At 34.1% G+C, this 23,936-nt stretch overlaps 1 protein-coding gene across 1 annotated transcript in view; it reads right to left on the bottom strand.

The window, feature by feature from the left end:
* The window catches only part of Cdc23 (cell division cycle protein 23), a 184,285-nt gene that overhangs the window by 144,479 nt on the left and 15,870 nt on the right, over window positions 1-23,936 (bottom strand). Inside the window, exons 3-5 of the mRNA XM_090392433.1 lie at window positions 15,321-15,458; window positions 10,126-10,168; window positions 534-633 (exon numbers count right to left, since the gene is read on the bottom strand). Of these exons, the coding sequence (XP_090248559.1) occupies window positions 534-633; window positions 10,126-10,168; window positions 15,321-15,458 (281 nt within the window). The remainder of the gene's footprint in view (window positions 1-533; window positions 634-10,125; window positions 10,169-15,320; window positions 15,459-23,936) is intronic.

Raw genomic sequence — 23,936 nt, 5'->3', positions numbered from 1 at the left:
CAAACAACATGTTATGGTTAACAAACAACAATGAATACATGAAACAATTCAAATTGTAATGGACAAAAGATCAGAGTAATCTAGCAATGCATTTCATCATCCCCAGCAGAACTGCCAAGCTTGTTGCAACATTCTTCCATATATTTCATCCTATTAGCCTCTTATTTCATACCAGAAAGTCCCCATACTCACTGTTGCATGGGACATTATTACATAAAAATTAGATAGAAATTTTTTAAAGAGGCTCTTAACCTGACAAGATGCTTTAAAAATAAATAATAAAAAGCCACTTCATATGAAATAAAGAATAATCATTATTATTATTATTACTATGTGATTCCTCCAGGGAGTCCAAAGACTCATTATTATGACTCATTGAGAAAATACTCTGGGGAGTAAAAGCAATTAAATGAAAAAAAGTAATAAGCAGAAAATGGGTTATAATTTCAATGAACATCAACAGCAAAATTTAGATTTAGTGAAAATAAAATGAAGATACTATTCACTTTATAAAGTTTCATTATGTTACTTACAGATATAAACAATAACCATCCAGTTTATTTGCAAGATGTTCTTTCTGCAACTCTTCTCTCAACTGTTTCAATGCATTGTTCTTTGGTTTATCCATTGGCGCTTAAAAATATTTTCATAAGAGAAGTGTTTTTCTGTGTCTAAACTTAATGTAATTGTATTTAAAATAAGCAAACTGGATTTAGAATAGAATTTTTTTTTAATAAAAAATTTAAAAAATATAGTGAAATAAGGAAACAATCACAGATCATAAAATGGTACTGTGTGAAGCATTTGGTACTGGTTTGGTAATGGTATTAGGTAAGGAGAGCAATGTTTAGCTTACCTACTGCAGATAAATTTTGTTCTGCCTAAGTTTGCCACTAAAATGGGACAGATTAAAACCATAACTGTGACATATTTGGAATAGTATTCTTGTCTGGTAACATAAATTATTATCAGAACATTCATGTTGTGATAATGAATTATGCATGAATGAAATATAACAAACAATTATGTTTGCTTAGGTACTGTACATGTATAATTTTGTTTTCCCTAATTATGCCTCTGAAAACAACTCGCATGAAACCAAAATTGAGTTACTTGACAGTAATTTTGTTCAAACCCATGTTAATCCTAAACAGAAAAAAATTTATTAATTTTTTGTCCTGACATAAGAGGATTATTGTCATCATTTTGAACTACTGTGTCAATGAAAATACTCTGTAACAAAAATGAAGTCAATAGTACACAATTTAGCTTATATCCTAAATATATCATTTAATTTAGCAGAGTTAGTCCATAACTTCAAAATATTTTGCTAAATTTTGCACATGCAAATAGTGTGAGTGAAATGGAAATGAGATAGCATGAGAAACTTTGTAAGCATTCCAGATATTGAATTTCAATAAAATCCATAGCCAGAGTGTACTGAGCTGAGAAATAACTTGGATACATAAGGATGAATCAAACAGACGCTTACATACTTTTTCAAAATGCAACTAAAGAGAGCGTTTTGTTTTTTTTTGTTGTTTTTTAATAGATTATTTCATCATCATCATCATCATCAAATTCCTGCCATGTACCCTCAAGGGGTGTACAGGATATGACAGTACTACATGAAAAAATTACATCATTACTAACTTCCTATCTACAATTTTCCTCCACATCAGTCTGTTACTTGTCAAAACTCCAACATTATCAGATCTTACATTTCTATCGTCTAAGGCACTTTGTACCGTATCAATCCACCTATATCTTGGTCTTCCTCTGGGTCGTTTTCCTGCCAACCTGGCAGAGAACACTTGTTTTGCTAATCTTTCCTCTCCCATTCTATTTAAGTGACCATACCATCTGAGATTAGCTCTGCTAACGCATCCCTGGATGCTGACAATGTCAAGTTCTTTCCTAATATCCTCATTTTTAATACGATATTGCCATTCATGCCATCTGTTCACACCTCTAATCTTTCTCAGGACTCTCATATCTGCGGTCTCTAGTCTTTGGTCAAGTGTTTTACTTCTGACCCAGCTCTCAGATCCATAAGTTAAAATTGGTTTGAACACAGTCTTGTATACAGCTAATTTAGTGTTCCGACTAATTTCTTTCTTATTCCATATGAATTTATTCAATTGACTTCCCACGATACCAGCTTTGCTGATTCTGTTGTCTATTTCTATATTCAGTTTACCATCTTCAGTAAAAATTGTGCCTAAGTAGCTGAAATGTTTTACTTGTTCCACAGGTTCTCCATTCAACACAGTTGACATTTTCAATGATTCTGCCTATTTTCATTGTCTTTGTCTTTTTATTGCTGACCTTCATACCATATCTATTACAATAGCTATTCAATTTAGTCAGGGAATCTCTGAAACTTGTAGCAGATTTATTTAGAAGTGTAACATCGTCTGCATAAAGCAAAGAGCTGACATTAACATCTCCAATTCTGATATCATGTTTAATACCACATTCCTTCATAATGTGATCCATATAGATAATGAATAACAGAGGGGATAATGTACATCCTTGTCTCACACCAGATTTAACATTAAACCATCTTCCTGTACTTCCTTCAATTCTAACTGCTGACTCACAACTCAAATAAAGACTAAGTATTGCTTGATATAATGCCCCATTGACACCATATAACTGCAGCGTATTGAATAGCTTCTCTCTTGGCACCTTGTCATATGCCTTTTCCAAATCGACAAAACTTAAATACAGATCTTTGTTATATTCCCATGCTTTCTCGACTATTTGTCGTAAAGTGAAGATCTGATCCTGACAGCCTCTATTTGGCCTGAATCCAGCTTGTTCTTCACCAAGCTTTTCCTCCACAATTCTTCTCAACCGTTTTTTCTCAAGTATACTTGCATAGATCTTGCCAGGAACACTCAGTAGGGAAATACCTCTGTAATTCTCACATTCAGTTTTATTTCCGTTTTTATATATGGGTACTATGAGAGCTCTACTCCAATCATCGGGAATTCGTCCCTCTGTCCAGGCTTTCTGAACTATGCAGTGCAGCCACTGTAAGACTCTTATACCACCATACTTCAGCATTTCTGGTCGAATATCATCTACTCTTGCTGCCTTTCCACATTTCAAGCCTTTGATGGCTTTTTCTACTTCAAGTATGGATATGTATGCCTGACTGCATGCTTGGTCAGTGTTTTTTATCACTGTGCTGTCATCACTGCTTGTTTCATTTAGCAGTTTTTCAAAGTAATTACTCCATACTTCAAGGATATCTTTTTCTCCTGTTTTCATTTCACCTTTATCATCTCTAATTCCTTTTACAGCACTCTTTCCTCCATTCCTAAGCTTCTTCAACAACCTCCAGAATATTTTGCCACCTTCTTGATATTCATTTTCTATATTCTTGCCAAAGTCCTCCCATGACTTTTGTTTAGCTAGTTTTACACACTGTTTAGCTTTCTTACATTTGTCTCTGTATTCTGTAAGAGTAAAAGCTGACTTGTTTGCCAGGAACTTTTGATATGCTTTCTTCTTTTCCTTCACTGCCTCTTTAACTTCCTGTGTCCACCATGGAATTCTGATTTTTTTATCCTTGCACACAACCTCACCACATGCCTCTCTGGCAGAATCAATCAATGTTTCCTTCAGAGTTTGCCACTGAATCTCCAAGGTTTGATTCCTGTTCTCAAACTCTTCCATTTTCTTTTCAATAATATTTCTGTATTTTAGTCTACAGTTCACATCTGAGAGCTGCTCAACTTTTATTCGCTTTAAAATTTTCTTACATGTTATTCTTTTCAATATGAAATTCAATTTTATCCTGCTCAAGACTAAATAGTGATCACTTCCAATTTCAAATCCTCTGTACACTCTGGTGTCCTGCACCAGGGAGAAAACATCACTATCAACAATAACATAGTCAATGAGACTTTTCTTATTCCTAGCCTCTTCTCTCCATGTGAATTTGTGCACATTTTTATATTGGAACATGGTGTTAGTAATAACCAGTCCATGTCCTGAGCAGAAATCCAACAGATATTTGCCATTATTATTAGCTTTGCCCTTTTCTCCAAATTTTCCCAAAATATTTTTGAATGTCTCACAATCATTTCCTACTCTACTATTTAGATCCTCAACAAGGACCAACTTTTCCTTTTTCATTGTGTCAGTTGCTTTTTCTAAAGCCTCAAAAAATTCCTCCACTTCTACCTTAGTAGAACCTTCTGTGGGACCATAGGCACAAATAAGTCTCATTGTCCAGTTCCCCATTCTCATATTTGCCCACATTACTCTACTTGAGACTGACTGCCATTCAAGAAGATTAGCCTCGTATTTTGTGTTGAATACTATGGCTACCCCTTCTTTTCCTTGATTGTCGTTGCCTGAATATAACATTTTGTATTTATTGCTCAGAAAGATCTCACCAGTTTTGGTCTTTTTTGTTTCAGTCGCCCCTATTATGCCGATCTGGTACTTATCTAATTCCTCAGCTAGCTCCATTTCTTTGCCATTCAGGCTTCTTACGTTGATAGTACCGATCTTTAACTCTGATGATGCTGAGTTGGGGTTTGTTTTCAGATTTGTTCCAGTAGCTGACTTTTCGCTGTTCGCCCTAGTTCCCTGGCGAAAACAACGGGGGCCTTGTTTAACCGGGCGACGCCCCAGCCGGCATGAAATTTTGTCATGTTGTACCATCATTTTTTATTTTGGTTTAACCAATAAGAATACAATTTGGTCGGCTAAATCCCAAATTGCCAGCCCATCCTCGTTCGTTCAGTATCAAAGTAGATACCCAACAGGGTGCACCACGAGAAGGTGAGGATTGGACATTAGGTCAGAAACCCTGGTTGGTTTTCCGCATTCCTTTAAAGGCTATGTGGAGGTCTCCTCTCAGTTATACAGCTTTGACCCTTAAGCACCCCTTAAATAGATTATTTAAGGAATTGATTTGGTATATATAATATCTGTATAAGATGCAACACGAAGGGAAGGCCTAATTTAAAATAAAAAGAAACGTAAATTCAACGATTAGGCTTGCCAGACTCTCACATTTTAATATTATTCTAACAAACAAATGAATCTCGGCATAATAAAACTTCTTCTTAAAATAGTTTCTCCCCCCCCCCCCAATCTGCCATGTGAATCTTACTCACAAAAAGGTTGTGTGAAATGAGATGGTACTAATTATTATTATTAGATGACACCTCCAGAAACCAAATATGTACTTTTCTTTCAAACCACATGAAATTCAATAAGCAGTGTTAGTGGTCTCATGCTGGATAATGAAACGTAACTACTACCTAAAGACACAAACATGAATTTACATAGGCAAAGTGGATACCAGATCCAAAGCTGAATGTTTGTAGAAACATTCAGCTTTGGATGAATGTTTCTACAAACATTTTACTTCAAAGCTGAATGTTTGTAGAAAGTATGAAAGTTTTGTAAGTTCACCTGAGAGCTTATGAGAATACAATCCTCAACATCCCTGAGTTGCCTTAGCTTACACTACTTAAAAGTCATGGATGCTGCCCAAGCATCCATATTTTATTAGTGCCTTTTATTAGTGCATTTGATAAAGGTTTCATTGGCCTGACAGCTGTTTCAAATTAGTTGGTTCTCTTCAGAGACCAGGCAGAAACCTTAAGAGAACAAAAACTCTCATTCAGTAGTCAAAGTATATATATTAAATCCAACATTATTTCAAAGCCGGTTGTCTATAGAAAGTATGAAAGTTTCATAAGCTGACCTGAGAGCATAAGAGAATACAATCCTCAGCATCCCCAAGTTGGCTTAGCTTGCACTACTTAAAAGACATGGGCACTGCCTAAGCATCTATATGTTTGCCTTTTATTAGTACATTTGAAGAGAACCAACCAGTTCAAAACAGCTGTCAGGCTAGTGGAACCTGTACAAAGCCCATATCTTTTTAGTAGTGCAAGCGAAGGCAACTCAGGGAAGCCGAGGTATTCTCCTAAGTTCTCAGATCAACTTACAAAACTTTCATAGTTTCTACAAACATTCGGTTCTGAAATAATGTTGGATCTAGTATCAACTTTGCCTATGTAATTTTACATCGCCAAAACGAAACCTTATGGCTCTTCCTTTAATAATAACAAACATGAATGTCTGCAGTGTAATTAATTCAAACTCATTGCTTGGAGACTGGTAATGCTATTCACTTGGCCAACCAGGCTGGCAAGTAATATTACTTAAAATTCATAATCAATGTTATGTTTTATGTGTACTATTCAGCAAACCTGCCAAAGACTTTAATTAGAATTATACTATGCTGCATTTGTAAATAAAGTGTTATTTAATGTTTCTTGTGTTTATCTACAAAAATAATTATTAGTATGCCACAAGTGCTTCTAAAAACATGCCAAGTAAAAAACTCCACTATTTGGATTACAGATTACTTAAACTCCCAGCCAATTTCAATACTAATCAATAAAAAACCCAGTCATTAAGAAGATGCAGTAACCACATAAAGTCAGAAAAATTTGAATTACTATGTTTTATTACTAATCTTACTTTAGCAAATAAAATATAAATAAATGAAATGCTCCTTCAGACTCAACATTTGTTAGAGCTACACATCTGTACTCAGAGAAAAAGAGATAAGGAGGGTGTGTACTTTCTTTTGGATTATGGATTAATTTTGAAATGAAATATAAATAAATGAAATGCTCCTTCAGACTCAACATTTGTTAGAGCTATACATCTGTACTCAGAGAAAAAGAGATAAGGAGGGTGTGTACTTTCTTTTGGATTATGGATTAATTTTGAAATGTCTACATTGTACTGTTTTTTCACTTTCCTGGAGTATTTTCTTCAGGCCAACTTCTGTTATAAGCAATATAATTTCACTGCCTCCATTCCATATGCTATCTCTTTAGAAAGCCTTCTCTCATTTGTATAATGCAAAATTCTGTTTACAATATAGTATATTTGCTCAACTATATCTTTCTATAATGCAAATCAATTCAGATGAAGAAGATTCTGGGAAGAGGCTATCAGTAAGGGATACTCATTATACTGATATCATATGTTTACTACTTCTAAACTAGTCTTAATAGCAGTTCAAACCATATATGCAAGTCAATCATTTGTTACAGATCTGTGCTACTGGAGAGTGAAGATGCAATTTAATTGACCAACCAAGACAATGATTACTCCAACTACTCCAACATCCAGAATATTTTTATCTTCAGTTGTTATATAACCTTTCTTTTGAAACACTCTTTCCTCCATTTCTAAGTTTTTTTATTAGTCTTTATGACATTTTGCCAAGACAATGTGATTTATCTTATTTATTAAGGAATTTTAAGGATGTGATGAAGGCAATCAAGAAACATAACAGAAAAGTAAAAGAGATGGTAATGCTTGTAGGAACAAATGACTGAAGCAGTGATAAATGAAAGGATTGCTGAAAAAAGTGAGAAAGAAGAGTGAGAGAGTGAAAATTGTTAGTCTATCACTGAGAGTAACGAGTTATGGAGGGTTATGATAGCAAACGATATGATGCACAAACAACTGTTTAGAAGAAATAGAGGAGAGTTTTGATAATAGAAAAGACCTGTATAAGAGAGATGGCCTACACTTAATGTCATAATGCAAAAATTTGTTTTTGACAATCTCTATTTATTTTAAACCCAGCTACTTCAGTTTTTCACTGCATAAATCATTCCTGGAACCAGGGATCCAGAAATCCACTCACCCACAGGTGAGTTATCAGAGACATGTGGTGAGTGAATTTTCAACCTTATTCTAAATACATTCAAAATATATGCTGTACCATTTTCTTTGCATAATTTACATTTCTTATTTCAATTTAAAATATCATCTCTTTCACGATCAAATTATTTGATCACAACAGCCTCCAGTGAATGTAAAGTTTATTTTCAAACAGGATATAATATCTTATGTAATAAATTTAATTATTTTAGGCTGTTTGTCCCTGCAAAAAAGTTAGTTTGCACAAAGATACTCTCAAAGATATGCTTTACTGCTGCTTCCAAAATATTAATTCCAACCTGACAAAAGGCTGCACAATTTATCTCTCACCCTGCATCCATTTGAAATAGTCAAATATTCTCAAACAAAATTTTATTTTGCATAACTTGCATGTCATCACAATTCAAATTTCTTCTTCACAAAAAAAAATTCAGAGATATCATTATAATACAAAATAAGACAAATTTATATCCTTATTTTCCCAAAACCTTCTTTAACCCTAAGAAGGTATGCAGTTGTAATGTAGCATTAAAGTAAGCCTATTTTCAAAATTCACTATGCCAATTAACTTGGAGTAACTATATCATCACCAACAACCATTTTCTGTCCACTCAAAGTCCTCCATTCAATTCTATCTTAAGCTTTTCTATGCCATTGAATTCTAGCCACCTCATGCGCCTACTGTCTTTTTGGTCTTCATATATCTGGGATACCATTCTGATATAAAATTTGTCCATTTTTGAGTGTTACAACTTGCAACATGACCTGCCCATTGCAATTTGGATCTTTTAATGGCTGTTATAATGTCTCTCATCATGGTCTGAGCTCTCACCCAAGTATTGTGCTTTTTATCTAGAATGGTAATACCGAATAATGATCTTTTCATTTTCCTCCAGGTAATTCTCAACTTGTTAATCAATTTTTAGTCAAAGTCCATGCTTCACTTTCACATGTCATAACTGGAAGTATGCAAATGTCGGATATTTTTCTTTTAAGGCAGATTGGGATGTTTCCTTTGAGTGCTTCAGAGATAGAAATATAAGCTCTGATAATGTTGGAGTCTTGACAGGTAACAGACTGATTTGGAGGAAAATTGTAGATAGGAAGTTAGTAATGATGTAAATTTTTCATCTAGTATCATATCCTGTACACCCCTGGAGAGTACATGGCAGGAATTTGATAATGATGATGATATATACACACACACACACACACACACACACACACACACACACACACACACACACACACACACACACACACACGATCAATAGTGCTGTAATTTTTTCTGAATTGTGCTTGTTCTGGAAGGTGGCAAAAATCTAGTTGAATTTGTATTCTGTTGCTAATAATTTTTGTAAAAATTTTGCATATTGTTGAAATGAGAATGACAAAATGCTAATTTTTAATATCTTCTCTGGGTCCTTTTTTAAAGCTATAATAAGAATAGCATTAATCCAACTCTGTGGTATTCTCTTCTGTCTTGGTAAAGACAGAAGAAAATTCTTTACAAAGCCTTGATAAGACCTCACTGGACTACTGTGCACAGGTGTGGTCTTCTGGTTTCCATGGTGATTCTGATACAGTGGAGAGAGAGAGAGAGAGCAAAGGAGAGTGTCAAAAATGGTATCGTGATTGTGGAATGCTGATTAACTGGGTGATATGATTGAGACTTACAAACTTCTGAAAGGGTTATACAGAATTTCAGTAGATGGAATTTTTCATTTTATGGATGGTGGGGAAAGGACGAGGTCATCCTTGGAAATTGAGAATGAATAGTGTCAAGAAGGAGAAGATGAGAGCTAGATTTTTCTCTCATAGAATGGTGTGCGATTGGAATGGATTGCTGGAGGTTGTGTGTGCAAGTAGTGTGAATGAATTCAAGAAAAGGTATGACAGCTGGTGTAAATAGTATGGCCTCCCTCATTAAAGAAGGCCATACCTTTTGGATGAAGAGCAGTTACAGTAACCAATTGACTGACCAGACTGAACAGAATGCTTGCTAAACTTATATTAGGTGAACAAGAATATGCATTTGGCATACATTATGTGTGTGCATTATTGCAGATTTCTTAATCCTGCCAAAAAAATAAATTTATTTCTACCAGAACTGCAGAATTAATTGCAAAATACTGTATTGCAGATTATTTTTTTCAAAAATGGTAATCTATCATTCAAAACAAATGCCATATCCCCCTTGTTAATTTGACTGTAGTCAGATAGGATTATAATACAAACACTGCTCACTCACTGAAACCAAATTTGGCTCACGTTTAAAATCTTTAAACAGATACAACCTAAATGAAATTTTGCAACTTACAAGTAGTGAACTTTATGAATAAACCAATGAACATAAATAAAGAAAGAAAAGATGAATAATTAAACAATTCAAATGCTTACCAACAATATCAGCCATGTCATCCAACTTCTTTTTTTCTCCTGACTTGCAAAATAAGAGTTAATTAAGATTATTTAATAAAATTATGAAGAAATTGAATTCATAAACATAATGCTAAAGTTATGCCCAAATTTAAATGTTTTATATTTTGCTTATTTAATTAAACCTTAATTATAATACTATAATGCTATAAAGATTAAAGATAAATTTATTTATTTTGATTAATACATACACAATTTTATGATAACATTAAAATAAATTTTGCTTCATGTTATACTCTCCCACAGAATACCCTTTAGTCAGCTATTATGAACTTCATGTACTATGGAACTAGAACAATGCAAATGGAATGACTTCTGGAACATTATCCCTTTCTTTCTCTTATCAGCAGAATAGCTGCTTCCATTCTATCCTGATTGTTATGTTAGGAAAGTAGAAGGATATAAATATCCACTCTATTCAAAATTTTCCTACTCACACTTTCCAAGCTACGGTTTAACAACCATAATAAACGACATTTAATAAATGACAACTATGAGAAAGCACATCAGGAGAAAAATTCTGCAAATATAAGTGGCTCAAAGATAGAACTCCAGCCTCATTTTCAACCTAAAATGAAGTTTACACAACAAATGTAATATAATCATCAACAAATCCAAAACTAACTTTGCAATGGCCAAATACAAAAAACTTGCTTGAAATGACAGTCATACTTTCTGATCCACTGTAAATCAAAGTTGACCTAAAATTGATCTCTTGGCTTCATTCTTGTCTTCCAACTCCTGAATAAATGACAAAGCTAAATCATCTGCAATACCAGGAATGCTGTGTTAAAGTTCCTATGGTCTTTCACCAGAAAGATATCACAAAAATCTTAACCTGGATACCAAAAAGTCATCTGACCTCATGCATACCCAAAAGGTGTGCTCCAAAACTACTGTATTTACTCGAATACAACTCGCCCTCATGTATATCTCGCGCCCCTGATCTTACTTCATGAAAAAAGAAATTAAAAAGATTTGCATATACCTCACACATGAAAAAATCGAAAACGTTAATAGATAGTGAATGTTGTTATGGCAGTTTCAGATATTTTAGAATTCAGTTGAAGAGAATCAGCATTTCAACTCAACAATAATCAGCTAGTCTTTGTCGATGAGCCATGCAATCTTTTGTTAATACCTCACCAATCATACGTATGTCTTCATAGATTTGCTATCTCTATCAGCCTACCATTGCTGTCCATTTCGCGCTCTGGCTTTCACCTCTTATTAGTCATCCATTGAAGGACTATTCATAACACCTCTCAAGTCTTGTAAATTACTGGTAATTTTGGCTTGAAATATGGAGAAACGTTACACTGCTGGTTTTAAACTCAAAGTTCATATGATTCCGAAATGATAAAAGGACAAAGCACACTGTTTGTTTCAATTTAATTACAGAAGCATTGTCACTAAAGATTCAAATATATCACATGATGAAGGTGAGCAGTCAATCTTGTAAATAACGTTGATAATTAAAATTTAAATACACTCATTTTATAAATAATGTAAGCAATTATAAATTATAATGAATACTGAGGATTTAATTATATATGTCAATTTAGTTTTTTACTGAAAAACTTTAAGTTTCCAAAAATCCCCACATATATCACGCACCATGATTTTTTCATTTTAATTTTTGAAAAAGTGCGAGCTATATTCGAGTAAATACTGTAACACCTACCTTATGTCATTCTCTACAGTATTTTATATTCGGTCTGCCATCGCCATCCCAGTCAACTGCCCTCACTTCAATTCCCTCCAAAATAATGGAAAACATCGGTCAACTTTTTCACTGCCTAGATGGCCACTAGTATCAATTCTACTAATCTATACATAGACAGCCCTTATATGCTTTCTGTGGCTAAAAATCCACAGAAAGCATATAGTGACTGTTTCTGGTATGGTATGGTATGGTATGGTAGGAGGCTTTGGTAATATATGCAGGAGTTGGAAAAGAATGATACTAGGAGATCAGCTTTATATTTAGGTGTTATAACAGCAGTGCTATGTAGATAAGACAGAGAGGGTGAAAGCAGAAATGAGTAGAAGCTGTGTCTGGAGGCCTTTGAAAGGAATGGAAAGTTTTCTGCTACTGGCCCTTATGATGCCAGATTTGGATTTGCTAATTGTTGTTTTGCATTTATTGCATTCTAGCATGCAAGCTGAGCATGAGGCTGAAAAACTTTTTTTTCAAATGCTTTAGTAGACATTTTATTAAATCATGGTTTGAAAAGGGGTTTAATACTCCTATTAATTTAATCTCTCATGCAAGCAAGATTTTATTAAAGATCATTCTAAACAGGATTGAGGCCTAAGTTGAGGCAGAGATGCCAGAGGAAAAAGCAGGTTTTAGAAAAGGCAAGATTACCAGAGATCAGATCCTTTGCCTTAGACAGATCATTGAAAAGTATAAAGAATTCAGACTCACTATGTTCATGTGTTTCATAGACTACTCCAAGCTTTTGACTGTTCATCATATAAAACTGTGGGAGATAAGGAAAATAATGGGTTTTCTTCAACACATTATCAGGTTGACAGTTAACTTGCACAGTGAGCTTGTTGCCACAGTAAGAACAGGTGTGGGAGTAACCGATTAGCTTCAAGTTGCAAGGAAGTGAGGCAAGGTTGCCTACTTTCTCCTCACCTATTTAGTATCTATGCTGAAAACATCATGCATATAGCATTGGATGAGCTTAACACAAGAATTAAGATAGGTGGAAGACTACTTAGTAATCTGAAGTACACTGATGAGTCTTGACAAAGTCATGAAGGAAGAGCTAGAACAAATCATTGACAAAGTAAATGAGATCAGTAAGAACAGAGGACTTCAACTCAATCCTAGCAAAACAAAGATTATGTTCTGCATATTTTGTGTGATTTGACATTTTTGTTGAGAATAGTTTTTGAAGGTATATTCTAATCACAGTGATATTATCACTACTTGTTCATTGTTTTTCATAAGGAAATAGTGGAAAAAGAGTAGGGACATACAGTGAGAGAAGATGGACTCTTGGACATGATGCTCACTTAGAGAGCAACCAATCCCCTTGCCATAACATGAACTCGACAATGTCTCTCATATACCACTACTCAGACTCACACTCCAGCCACAACCTAGCAGAGTATGTGGCAAATAGATTGTGTGCCAACTTACCAGGAAGAGGAAGCCTTCTAACTCATTAATAACAAGTTCAGGGCAATGTGCTACCTGATGTCAGGCCTATGAACACTGTTTTACTGCTATACCCTCAAAATGGAGGATGTTTTCTCTCTAAGTACATCTGCTGTTTTTTAAAGGGTATATCACTCATGCTGCATGGAGAGAAAAAGAAACCAAAATCCCTGCTCTGTAGAATAAACATGGAATATATCACCCACTAATGGATACATGCCACAGAAGGCATGGAGAAATGTGCTATTAGTCTTGGTAATGATGTTTGCTCAGTATGGTGCATCCTTTGGTTGACCTTCCACTCTCTGTAACTGAGTCACCTATTTTCTCTCTGGTCAATCACTGCATCATGGTGGATGGCTTCCTCTCTTGCAGAAATGCTCCAGGGCTCTGTTCTATCACCTAATCTCCCTCTCTTACATATGACTTCATCCACAGTTTTGATGATGATAATCATATGCTCCATCCCTTCTGCTTATTTGATAACCCTCACAATATCTAACCATTGTAAGCTTCAGGATGATCTTTTCCAACCAGAACTTTAAGAACAGACATCTTCCTGCCATTCTTTCATGGGGTGAAGATAACTTTTTCAATCAAAAAAAAACCTCATTTCACCTTCCCTTACCTTTGATATATATAAGTCATCACCAGATAGGATCAGATCTCTTTTCTCACTGATATTCACCTCTAGCCTTTCCTGGCATAAACACACCACATCACATTAAATGCCTCCTCAACCTTTAAGAAACTTGGCATAATTTTTACTCGCCCAGCTACTAATGCTATGCAGATCTCAAAAACTTTCTCAATCTCAGATACTGTTCTCATGTTTAAGGGAGTGTGCCAAGAACATCTCTAAAAATTCTTTCAATGATACGCAAAGGAGCTTTGACTGATCACTGACTTCAACTATGATAAATAGTCTGTTTCTGTTTATGTCTCTTCAACAGATACTTTCATGGGTGCTATTTCACTGAAATGACATCCATCATATTCCTCCACATTTTATTAAGATGTCAGGCGAAATAGGAAAACCAGCTGAGAAGACACATACATAACAAACTTCTCATTACTTACTGGCTCCATATCTTAAGTTGTTTTGGATGCAATTTCAAATAACCATGTTTGAAACAGCTTTCTCCAACCTCTAGCCAACAATAACAATTACATACCCAGTTTTACAAGAAAAATATCAACAGGTTCATTCCTTCTACTTTAAATGTTACTTATACACAATACTAGTGTGCTAAAGGTTCTACAACCCCCATATGCAGGACTGATTAAAAAAAAAAACTATATTTGTTTCTGCAATGGTTTCAGATGAATAATTAAATGCTTAAAAATCTGTTCCTTAGTAAAGACAAAAAGCTGTTATTGTGATTGAACTGATGTTCTACCTATTCTTTCACATTCTTTCAACTTCAGGCCACTGTTTACTTCTTCAAGTTGTATTAAAATTTTGCCATACCAGAAACAGTAGAAATAGGACTGTTATAATGATTATATATGCATTCTTCTATGTACAGATCTTTTGAGTATTTAATGGGGATGATATGACCAAAAACTGTAAGAAAGTCAAAGCAATTACTTCATAATTTAATCTTCTTTGTTCTGTTTAAAGGAGCCATTTAAGTGATCATTCACATCACAGGACAATGGAAATGTAGCATTATATCCAAATCCACATGATAAGGGTTATGTTATGACAGTTTATTTATTTTATAACACAACATAAACTAAGGCATTTCAAAAAAAAAAAAAACATTTCCTAATATCAGAATTGATAATCTGGAAGCATAACACCAATGTTAATATTAATTAAAGATTTAGAGATGTCCAGATAAGAAATTCTTGACACCATAAATTATAGAAAAAGCATAAATGTCAGCATGAACAAAAATGTAAGTCTTTCTTGTAATTTTAATAATGAATAAATAAAAACATATACATCTATCAAATAACTTATCACATGTCTTACTGTATATCGTGAAAAGTAATGTAGAAAGCATGCCTTTGGCAGAGTACATTTTTCTGTGAAGTAAGATGCTCGGTCATATTCTTCACAATAAAAATAAATTTTAGCCAAATGGTACTTGTCTTCCTCTTGCAGATATTCCTATAATGAATGTCAATGCATAACATTACTGTATTATTCAAATGCACAAATAAATAAGCATCTTTCCTAAAAATTAATTAAAGAACAATTTTTAAAAAAAATTGCTTTCATTGATATATTATAGGATACCCATCATTAATGATTCTTTACACAATAACAATCTGATAAAACCATGGTAACTAATAGTAAAATTTTTGTTATGAAAAATATTAATTTGGAAACTAAGGCATAATTAGCCATACAAGCAAAATATTATTACATGGAATTCCATGGAGTCTCAGGACTCATCACAACAGGCTACCCTGTACACTGTATTAAGGAGGCTCTCAATTATCAGTTCTGAAAAGTTGCAAATCCTTATATGCCTCAAGTGAGTACTTATCATTATTTGCTGCCTTTGCTGATTTGGCAGCAAATAATCAGTTTAAAATGACAAAACGCCTGCCATCGGCTAATTAACAACTCTTTTTTTTTTCCTGAGTGAAAAATCAACATCATGAGATGCACAGGATAGTAATGCAATTAAAAACAATCAAGACTTCAAAATTTGGGCAATAACTGATCAATATCTATATACACTGCAAACAAAAATCTGCTGCATACAACTCTGCTTCTTTCATTCTTTCTAGCTATATTCTTGAAAACATCCTCTTCACTTGGCATTCTCTAAGGCATACAATGTTCTTTATGAATAATGTTCTTTTAGTATAATGATCTTTTAGAATAACTTCCAGTTGTTCTAAAAGAACATTATTATTATACAAACATCCCCAAGAACACTCAATGAAGAAATCACTATAGGCTCACATTAAACATTATTTACACAATACCTACCTTCCTTTCCTTTAACTCAATCAAAGAAAGTACTCACAAATGAAATAAAACTCATTTCTTTCACCACTGTCAAAGAAAAAAAAAAAAAAAAAAAAAAAAAAATATATATATATATATATATATATATATATATTCCTCCCACTCCTTGCTAACTCACACTTTTACACATCTCCAGGAATGATCTGATCTGCTCTCTCTCTCTCTCCCCTTGTCACAGGGCCTAAGGTTCTGCCTTACTTAAATGACAAGGATCAGCAAATCTGATATATAGCTTCCTGTTAACATAAAAATAATTTAAAATCTCAGGGTTTATATATTACACAGCCATAGATTTCACTCAATATTAAACAGTTTACCAATTTCAGTTTAACTTTCTGCTTAAAATTATACAAAGTGATTTGAGAACGGATTGCTTTAGAAATGGCGATGTGTTGCTACACTCAGAGTTAAAAGTGAAAAGATCTGCTTTCCTGCAGGGCAATAAAACTGAGATTATGCAAGTTATATGGAATAACTTTGGAAAAATAACACCATTTAAATGAAGCACTATATTTTATTGGGGAGGGAAAATTCAAAATCATTAATTAAACACAAATACACATTATAGAGGTTAATGAAATCTTAAAGATAAAAACTGAAAACCCACATTAAAATCTAGTTTAAAATTTATTGCTGCAGTGAGATTGTTCTGAGATAATTACTAAAGAACAGGTGTCCAGTTGTTTTAAAGAACACAAGATTCATGAGTGTCTGCAAAATGAGTCCAACATCAATTTTTTACTAAACATATTATTTCCGTGGTAAATCTTCAGTGCTTGATGAAGACTATTAACAATTGTGTATTTAAGCTTAAGTGCCAATTAAAGCTAATCTCAAAGTTTAATATAATGAAAATAGCACTGGGAATGAATTAACATGTTTATTCATCCTAACAGTTCATCTCTGTCATAAAGACACATTATCAGGGATACAATATAAAAATTGTATGTGAACAAACCACACAAAGAATAAGTGGAAGAGATGTGACAAAGTCTAAAGTCCTAAGAGTAAAGGACCTTTACTCTAAGGGTCTTTTTTTTTCAGACAGCCCCAACTGATGGGCAGAAGGATCAATGATTTATTGTTTCCCATTATCTTGGAAAGTTTCACGCAACCATATTTAATGTTTAGTTGGCTTTTTAGATCTACTGCCAATTCCCCAAAAAAGCTTTTCATATTTCTTAATTTCTTCAAGATAGATGGTAGCAAATCTTCCAATATATCCATAATACAACAAGTTGCAAGAATAAGTAATCTGTTATACACCTTTAACTGAAAGGAGTTGATCTTTTGGCGAGCAGATAATGGCAATTATCATTGTATGGTACTTGTAAGCAGTGCAGCAGAGATATGTCTTTTAAGTCCTATAGATATTTTTTCTCAGGTACCCAGGATATGGGGAAACAGTAACAGCATTACTGTATGTTGAAAGGGCTGTAGAAAGGAGGAAGGAATAAGGTGCAATGAATAAGAGTAAGCTCTGCTAACAAGAGTTTTCATATACCATATTGTCTGGAGGAGGAGGACAATGAAAAACTGTAAACTGCAAAAGACAGTACTATTAGGAAGAGGTGTGATGGAAGTGCCTTGAAAAAACAGGCTACTGTTATTTTCTTCTTTTATTTTTTTTATAGTGAACTGGATTCTTGGGGTGTTGGCTGTTGAGATGGAGGAGAATGAGTCAATGTATCTGGACCATATGGCCAAATGAAGAAAACACCATTAATGTTTCTTCACAAGATAGGTTTAAGAATGGCAATATCAAAAGCATGTTTTTCAAAATGTTCCATACAGAAATTGGCTGGGGGAGGAAAGAGTGGATCTCCTCTTTCCATTTGTATATGGTATCCATCCAAATAAGTAACTAGCATGGATGGCAAAACTGAAGAGATCAGTAATGTAGAGAAAGAGGATACTGAGGAATAAATAAGTCATGTCAAAATCTAATCATGATATCAGTACTGCTTTAAACTAAATTTTGGAGTAAAGATTTGAAATTTGAAAGATATAAATTTTTTATATAAGATGCTGTATGCAATAGGGAAGAATTAAAAATTTAGTAAATAATTGGCAAAGTTAAAACGGAGGAGAGAAACTGATAGTATTCAATATGGATCGAAGAGGTTATTAGGTTTATGAATTTTTGGTAATTTATATATGGGGATGGATACTAAAGAATTGTGCTTTGTAGTTTTAGGACCCTTGAGCAAAACACTTTTAAGCAACATTTAAATTTTTTTTTCTGGGAGTTTGTGATCTGAAGGTGCAGCGAAAAGTGCAGTCTCTGAGCAATTACATTCATTTTTATGATTGTATGTGCTAGCATAGAGGACCACAGTGGTATTACCCTAATCAGCTCTGGGTTTGTTTGTTGTTTTTTTTTTTTTTTTAAAGAAATTTATAGGAAGCTGCCTTAGATTTCTTGGAGGGGAGGGGATTGTATAAGGAGGTTAGCTACATCAAACCTGACACCGTTGACAATATTCGAAGTTAGGTTGTATATGTGGCATTCTACATGTAAGATGAGGTCTAATGCAAGAACTTGACCTTGACAAGATGCTACTGCAAAACTGGGAGGGGGGGGGGTCAGGTTAAGAATGCTGATAGATGCTTTGTCAAGTCTTTTAGACTAAAGGTTGATGACAACTGGAATAGGCTGCACCTGACAATTAGAAATTCAAAGATTGCCATATTTCTTGATGTGCTTATTCCTTAAATTCTTTATGAGCACATTTATCAGAAAGGATGTGCTCAAGTTTCAGGTTGAGAACAGAGGAGAGCACTGCTGAAAAGAGCTAATGACTACATTAGTTTCACAGCAAGACTAAAACTGGCAGTGTTCTCTTAGCAAAGTTATCACAGATTTGGAGAACTTTCTGTAAATTATGCTAAGGCCAAAAATAGAACTGACAGTGTCACTATCAATTAATTAATTTTGCCTGCATTAATTTTAGAAAGTTAGTTAATTTTGCTTGCACTAAACAATAATGATCTGTATATTTTTGTGTATGAAGAATGCATTCATTTATTTTTAAATTATTATCAGTGTTTTTCCATTTTTGTTTATTGTATTTTGTTCTCCAAATTTTTCTATATTATAAATTTTTACCATTCCTATACTAGCATTAAGATTTCCAACTATAATTATATTACTCATTTTATTTATTTTTTTCATACATTTGCTGTTAGTCATCGTTTTCTTTTTTATTCCCTTCTTCAGGGGCATACACTCCAACTGTTAAATTTGCTTTTTTAATTTTAATTGTCCTTCTAATATTCTTTCATTCCAGTACATATAATGGGTTATTTTTACTTTAACTGATTTATGGATCCAAACTACTCTGCCAGCTTTTGAATGTATTTGTTTATCTGCTTTGAAACTAAATTTTGGAGTAAAGATTTTAATTTGAAAGATATAAATTTTTATAAAATAGAATTGAAGGAAGTACAGGAAGATGATTTAATGTTAAATCTGGTGTCAGATCAGACAAGGATGTGCATTATCCTCTCTGTTATTCATTATCTATATGGATCACGTTATGAAGGAAAGTGGTATTAAACATGATATCAAAATTGGAGATGCTAATGTCAGCTCTTTGCTTTATGCGGACGATGTTATACTTCTAAATAAATCTGCTACAAGTCTGCAAGATTCTCTGACTAAATTGAATAACTGTTGTAATAGATATGGTATTAAGGTCAGCAATAAAAAGACAAAGACAATGAAAATAAGCAGAATCTTTGAAAATGTCAACTGCGTTGTTAATGGTGAACATGTGGAACAAGTAAAACATTTCAGCTACTTAGGCACGATTTTTAGTGAAGATGGTAAATTAAATATGGAAATAGATAACAGAATCAACAAAGCTGGTATGGTAGGAAGTCAATTGAATAAATTCATATGGAATAAAAGAGAAATTAATCTGAACAATAAATTAGCTGTATACAAGACAGTGTTCAAACCAGTTTTAACTTATGGATCTGAGAGTTGGGTCAGAAGTAAAACACTTGATCAAAGACTAGAGCCCGCAGATATGAGAGCCCTGAGAAAGATTAGAGGCATGAACAGATGGCATCAATGGCAATATCATATTAAAAACGAGGATATTAGGAAAGAACTTGACATTGTCAGCATCCAGGAATGCGTTAGCAGAGCCAATCTCAGGTGGTATGGTCACTTAAACAGAATGGGTGAGGAAAGATTAGCAAAACAAGTGTTCTTTGCCAAGATGGCAGGAAAACAACCCAGAGGAAGACCAAGATATAGGTGGATTGATATGGTACAAAGTGCCTTAGACGACAGAAATATAAGATCTGATAATGTTGGTGTCTTGACAAGTAACAGACTGATTTGGAAGAAAATTGTAGATAGGAAGTTAGTAATGATGTATATTTTTCATGTAGTACTATCATATCCTGTACACCCCTCCCCCTCTTGAGGGTACATGGCAGGAATTTGATGATGATGACTGTTTATCTGCTCCACTATATGTGATATGATAGATAATTGTTTCTTTTTGTTCTTTAAGTTTCTTTCTTTCTTTTTTTTTTTTCCCCTCTCTAAAAATTGTGATTTCTTGGTTTTCCTTATTTAAAATTTTATCTAATTCCTCTTCTTTATGTGGTATGCTTCTAAAATGTGGCACATTTTGCCACTTCTTTCTTTTTCCAAAGTTTCTTAACCTTTTCAATTTCTGATAATTTACCATGTTTTTCCCATCAGATTTAGATTTGATTGAGACTTGAAAGTAATGTTTATTTCTCTATGTCAGGTTACTAGCATGACAACAGATATCCTAGTGGTAGGGCTGCCATCAGTAAGTTAAAGTCAGTTTTAAAGGAAAGAGTCACCCCTTCATATTCCAAATTGTTCTAATAGCACTGAAGGAGGGGGGGGAAGAAGCAGATGAAAATAGAGGAAAGAATAGCAGAAGGCCAGTCTGCAGAAATGTATATCTGTAGCTCAGATTTGCTAAAGAATGTATAATGGATAGCATTATACATTCTTTAAGGCATTATGGGTAAATAAACTTAGATAAAGGATGAAACCAAAAATATAATTTCTTGGCATCTCTAATTGTTCCATTCAGGGTTACATGCTAAACTATAAAGAAGGAAATTATGACCAACTCAGCAACATGCTGAATTCTGCACCATATTCATAGTGCATGGGAAGTGTGCAATATCAGAATGTGTCCCTAGAGTTCGAAGAATAAATAGGATAGGAGTGAAATGGATGTGCAATCTTATTAAGCAAGAGATTCATAATAAAAATATGATGTGGAAGGAATACCATGTTCATAAGGATAATGTGAGTTATGAAAATTATAAGGAGCAGGCCAGAAGAGTCACAACTGTTGTATGGAAAGCCCTGGCTGTGCATGAAAAGACACTGGCTATGCAAGCTAAAGACAACCCAAAAGAATTCTTTCATTATGCTGAAAGTAAAAGAAACAATGAATATGAAAGAATAACTCTACTGAATGCACATGGTGTGCATATGATGTGAATGACAGATGCAGAAGAGATTGTTTGACTAATGAGTGTTCCATTTTGCTAAAAACTATCAACCTGGTGCATGCAACATTGAGCTCACTGCTACCTCTTTACTGGATGAAGAAACTGAGGTGTATGAGGAGGTGGTATTAGATCTGTTGCACAAACAGATGCTAAACAAATATTCAGCTGAACTGGCTATTCCTTTGACCAGGCTATATAATTTTAGTCTCAGAACAGGGAAGATTCTACAGGAGTGGAAAGAATGTGTGGTAATACCACTGCACAAGAGTACACAAACATTGATGTATCCAACTACTGACCTATCAGTATCTTTGGAGTGGTGTAAAGATTTTGGAAAAGTTGGTTGGGGCTCGTATTCAGAAATGGGTTGACAGAAAATGTCTACTTTGCAATGAACAGCATGGGTTTACTAAGGGAGGGTGATGTTTGAGCAACCCGCTCACTAATAATAATGTTACTGTGGAATTAGACAAGGAGAATGGATACAATATGATACACTGGATTTCGCTAAGCTTTAGACAGAATAATATGGGATTGGATTATAAATATTAGCTTAAAGAACAGGAAGGCTGACTGACAGATATCAAAAAGTGGTATAAGAGGAATGCAAGTCTGCAAGATTTATAGATACCAGTGTTGTACCACAAGGATCAGTCATTAGTTCATTATTACTCAATCTCTACATTAATGACAATGGGAAGGATTTGGCCAAGGATATACAGTTATTTACTGATGATGCAAAGATAGGTAGGGTAATCAAGAGTGCTGCTGATATACAGTGCTTGCAGAATGATTTGAATAGGCTGGAATTGTGGACACATGAAAATAGCTATTAGTTCAGTGTTAGTAAATGTAGTCATGCATTTTATTGTGATGAGATATCCAATGTCATATTATATGGTGGGATTATGCTAAAAGACACTGATCAGGCTAGAGATCTTGGAGTTTTAGTAGACAGGAAGTTGAAGTTCTAGGGCCATATAGCAAAGATTGCAAACACAACTCAGAGAATAACTGCATTGCTGAAATGAACCTTGACATGTAAAGATAAAGAAGTCATTTGGTCTCTTTACTAGTCCTTGATAAAACCTCACTTGGACCACCACACACACAGGTCTGGACTCCTGGTTTCCATGGTGATTCTGATATAGTGGAAAGAGTGTTAAAAATGATATCAGAATAGTGGAATACTGATTATGAAGATAGATTGAAAATTTGTAAACTGCAAACAAAAGAGGTATGATATGACTGAGATTTACAAACTTCTGAAAGGGTTATACAGGATGTTGTGTGAATGAATCAAGAACAGGTATGATAGCTGGTGCAGGTAATATGGCCTCTCTTCTGAGTCCCTGACTCCCTGGAAATCACACAATTTATAATAATAATAATAATAATCTGCATATATAACAAGTTTATGAATTGACTAGGTATGGTATTAACATAAGATATTATATATTAGATGATTTGGGGGACTCCAGCAAGGCTGACACAACTACAGCCAGCACAATAATTTTCCATCCAACATTAAATTCATCATTTTAAAACCAAACTCAATAAATATCCTTGCACAACATTAATTACAATTTTACTGAAGATGCTGCTTTACTATAGCATCTCAGAACCCGCATCCTGTTTAGGGGAGGAGGGGGGGGGAGAATCTTGCAACCAAACACTTAAAATAATGCAAGCAATTTAAGAAAATGTGTTAATGCATTATAGCAGCAACACAGAACTTGAGTTATTTTTTTTACAGATTGTAGTTTTAATTGCAAGGTGATGAAGGTAGCTGTAAACATCAAAATTTGAGATGCAGCTATGTGAAAGTTAGAAGGAAAGAATTGAATGTGTTTTCAAAATACTCTAGTAGATATTCAAATTGGGATATTTAAGGAAAGGGGGGGTATTCAGTTGTTTGCTGATGATGCAAAACTTGAGAAAGTAACAGTTGATAAAGGGGATGTAAATATCCTGCAGGATGATTTAAATAAACTGGCATTGTGGGCAAAAGGATAATGACTGTAAATTTAATGTTGCAAAATGGAAGGTTATGTACTTTGGGCTGAAAAGGTTGCATATGGTGTA

The sequence above is a fragment of the Typopeltis vanoorti genome, chromosome 5 (assembly GCF_054136105.1).
Source record: "Typopeltis vanoorti isolate ZY-2024b chromosome 5, IOZ_Tvanoo_1.0, whole genome shotgun sequence".
Lineage (NCBI taxonomy): Eukaryota > Metazoa > Arthropoda > Arachnida > Uropygi > Thelyphonidae > Typopeltis > Typopeltis vanoorti.
This window is presented reverse-complemented; position numbering and strand designations above follow the sequence as displayed.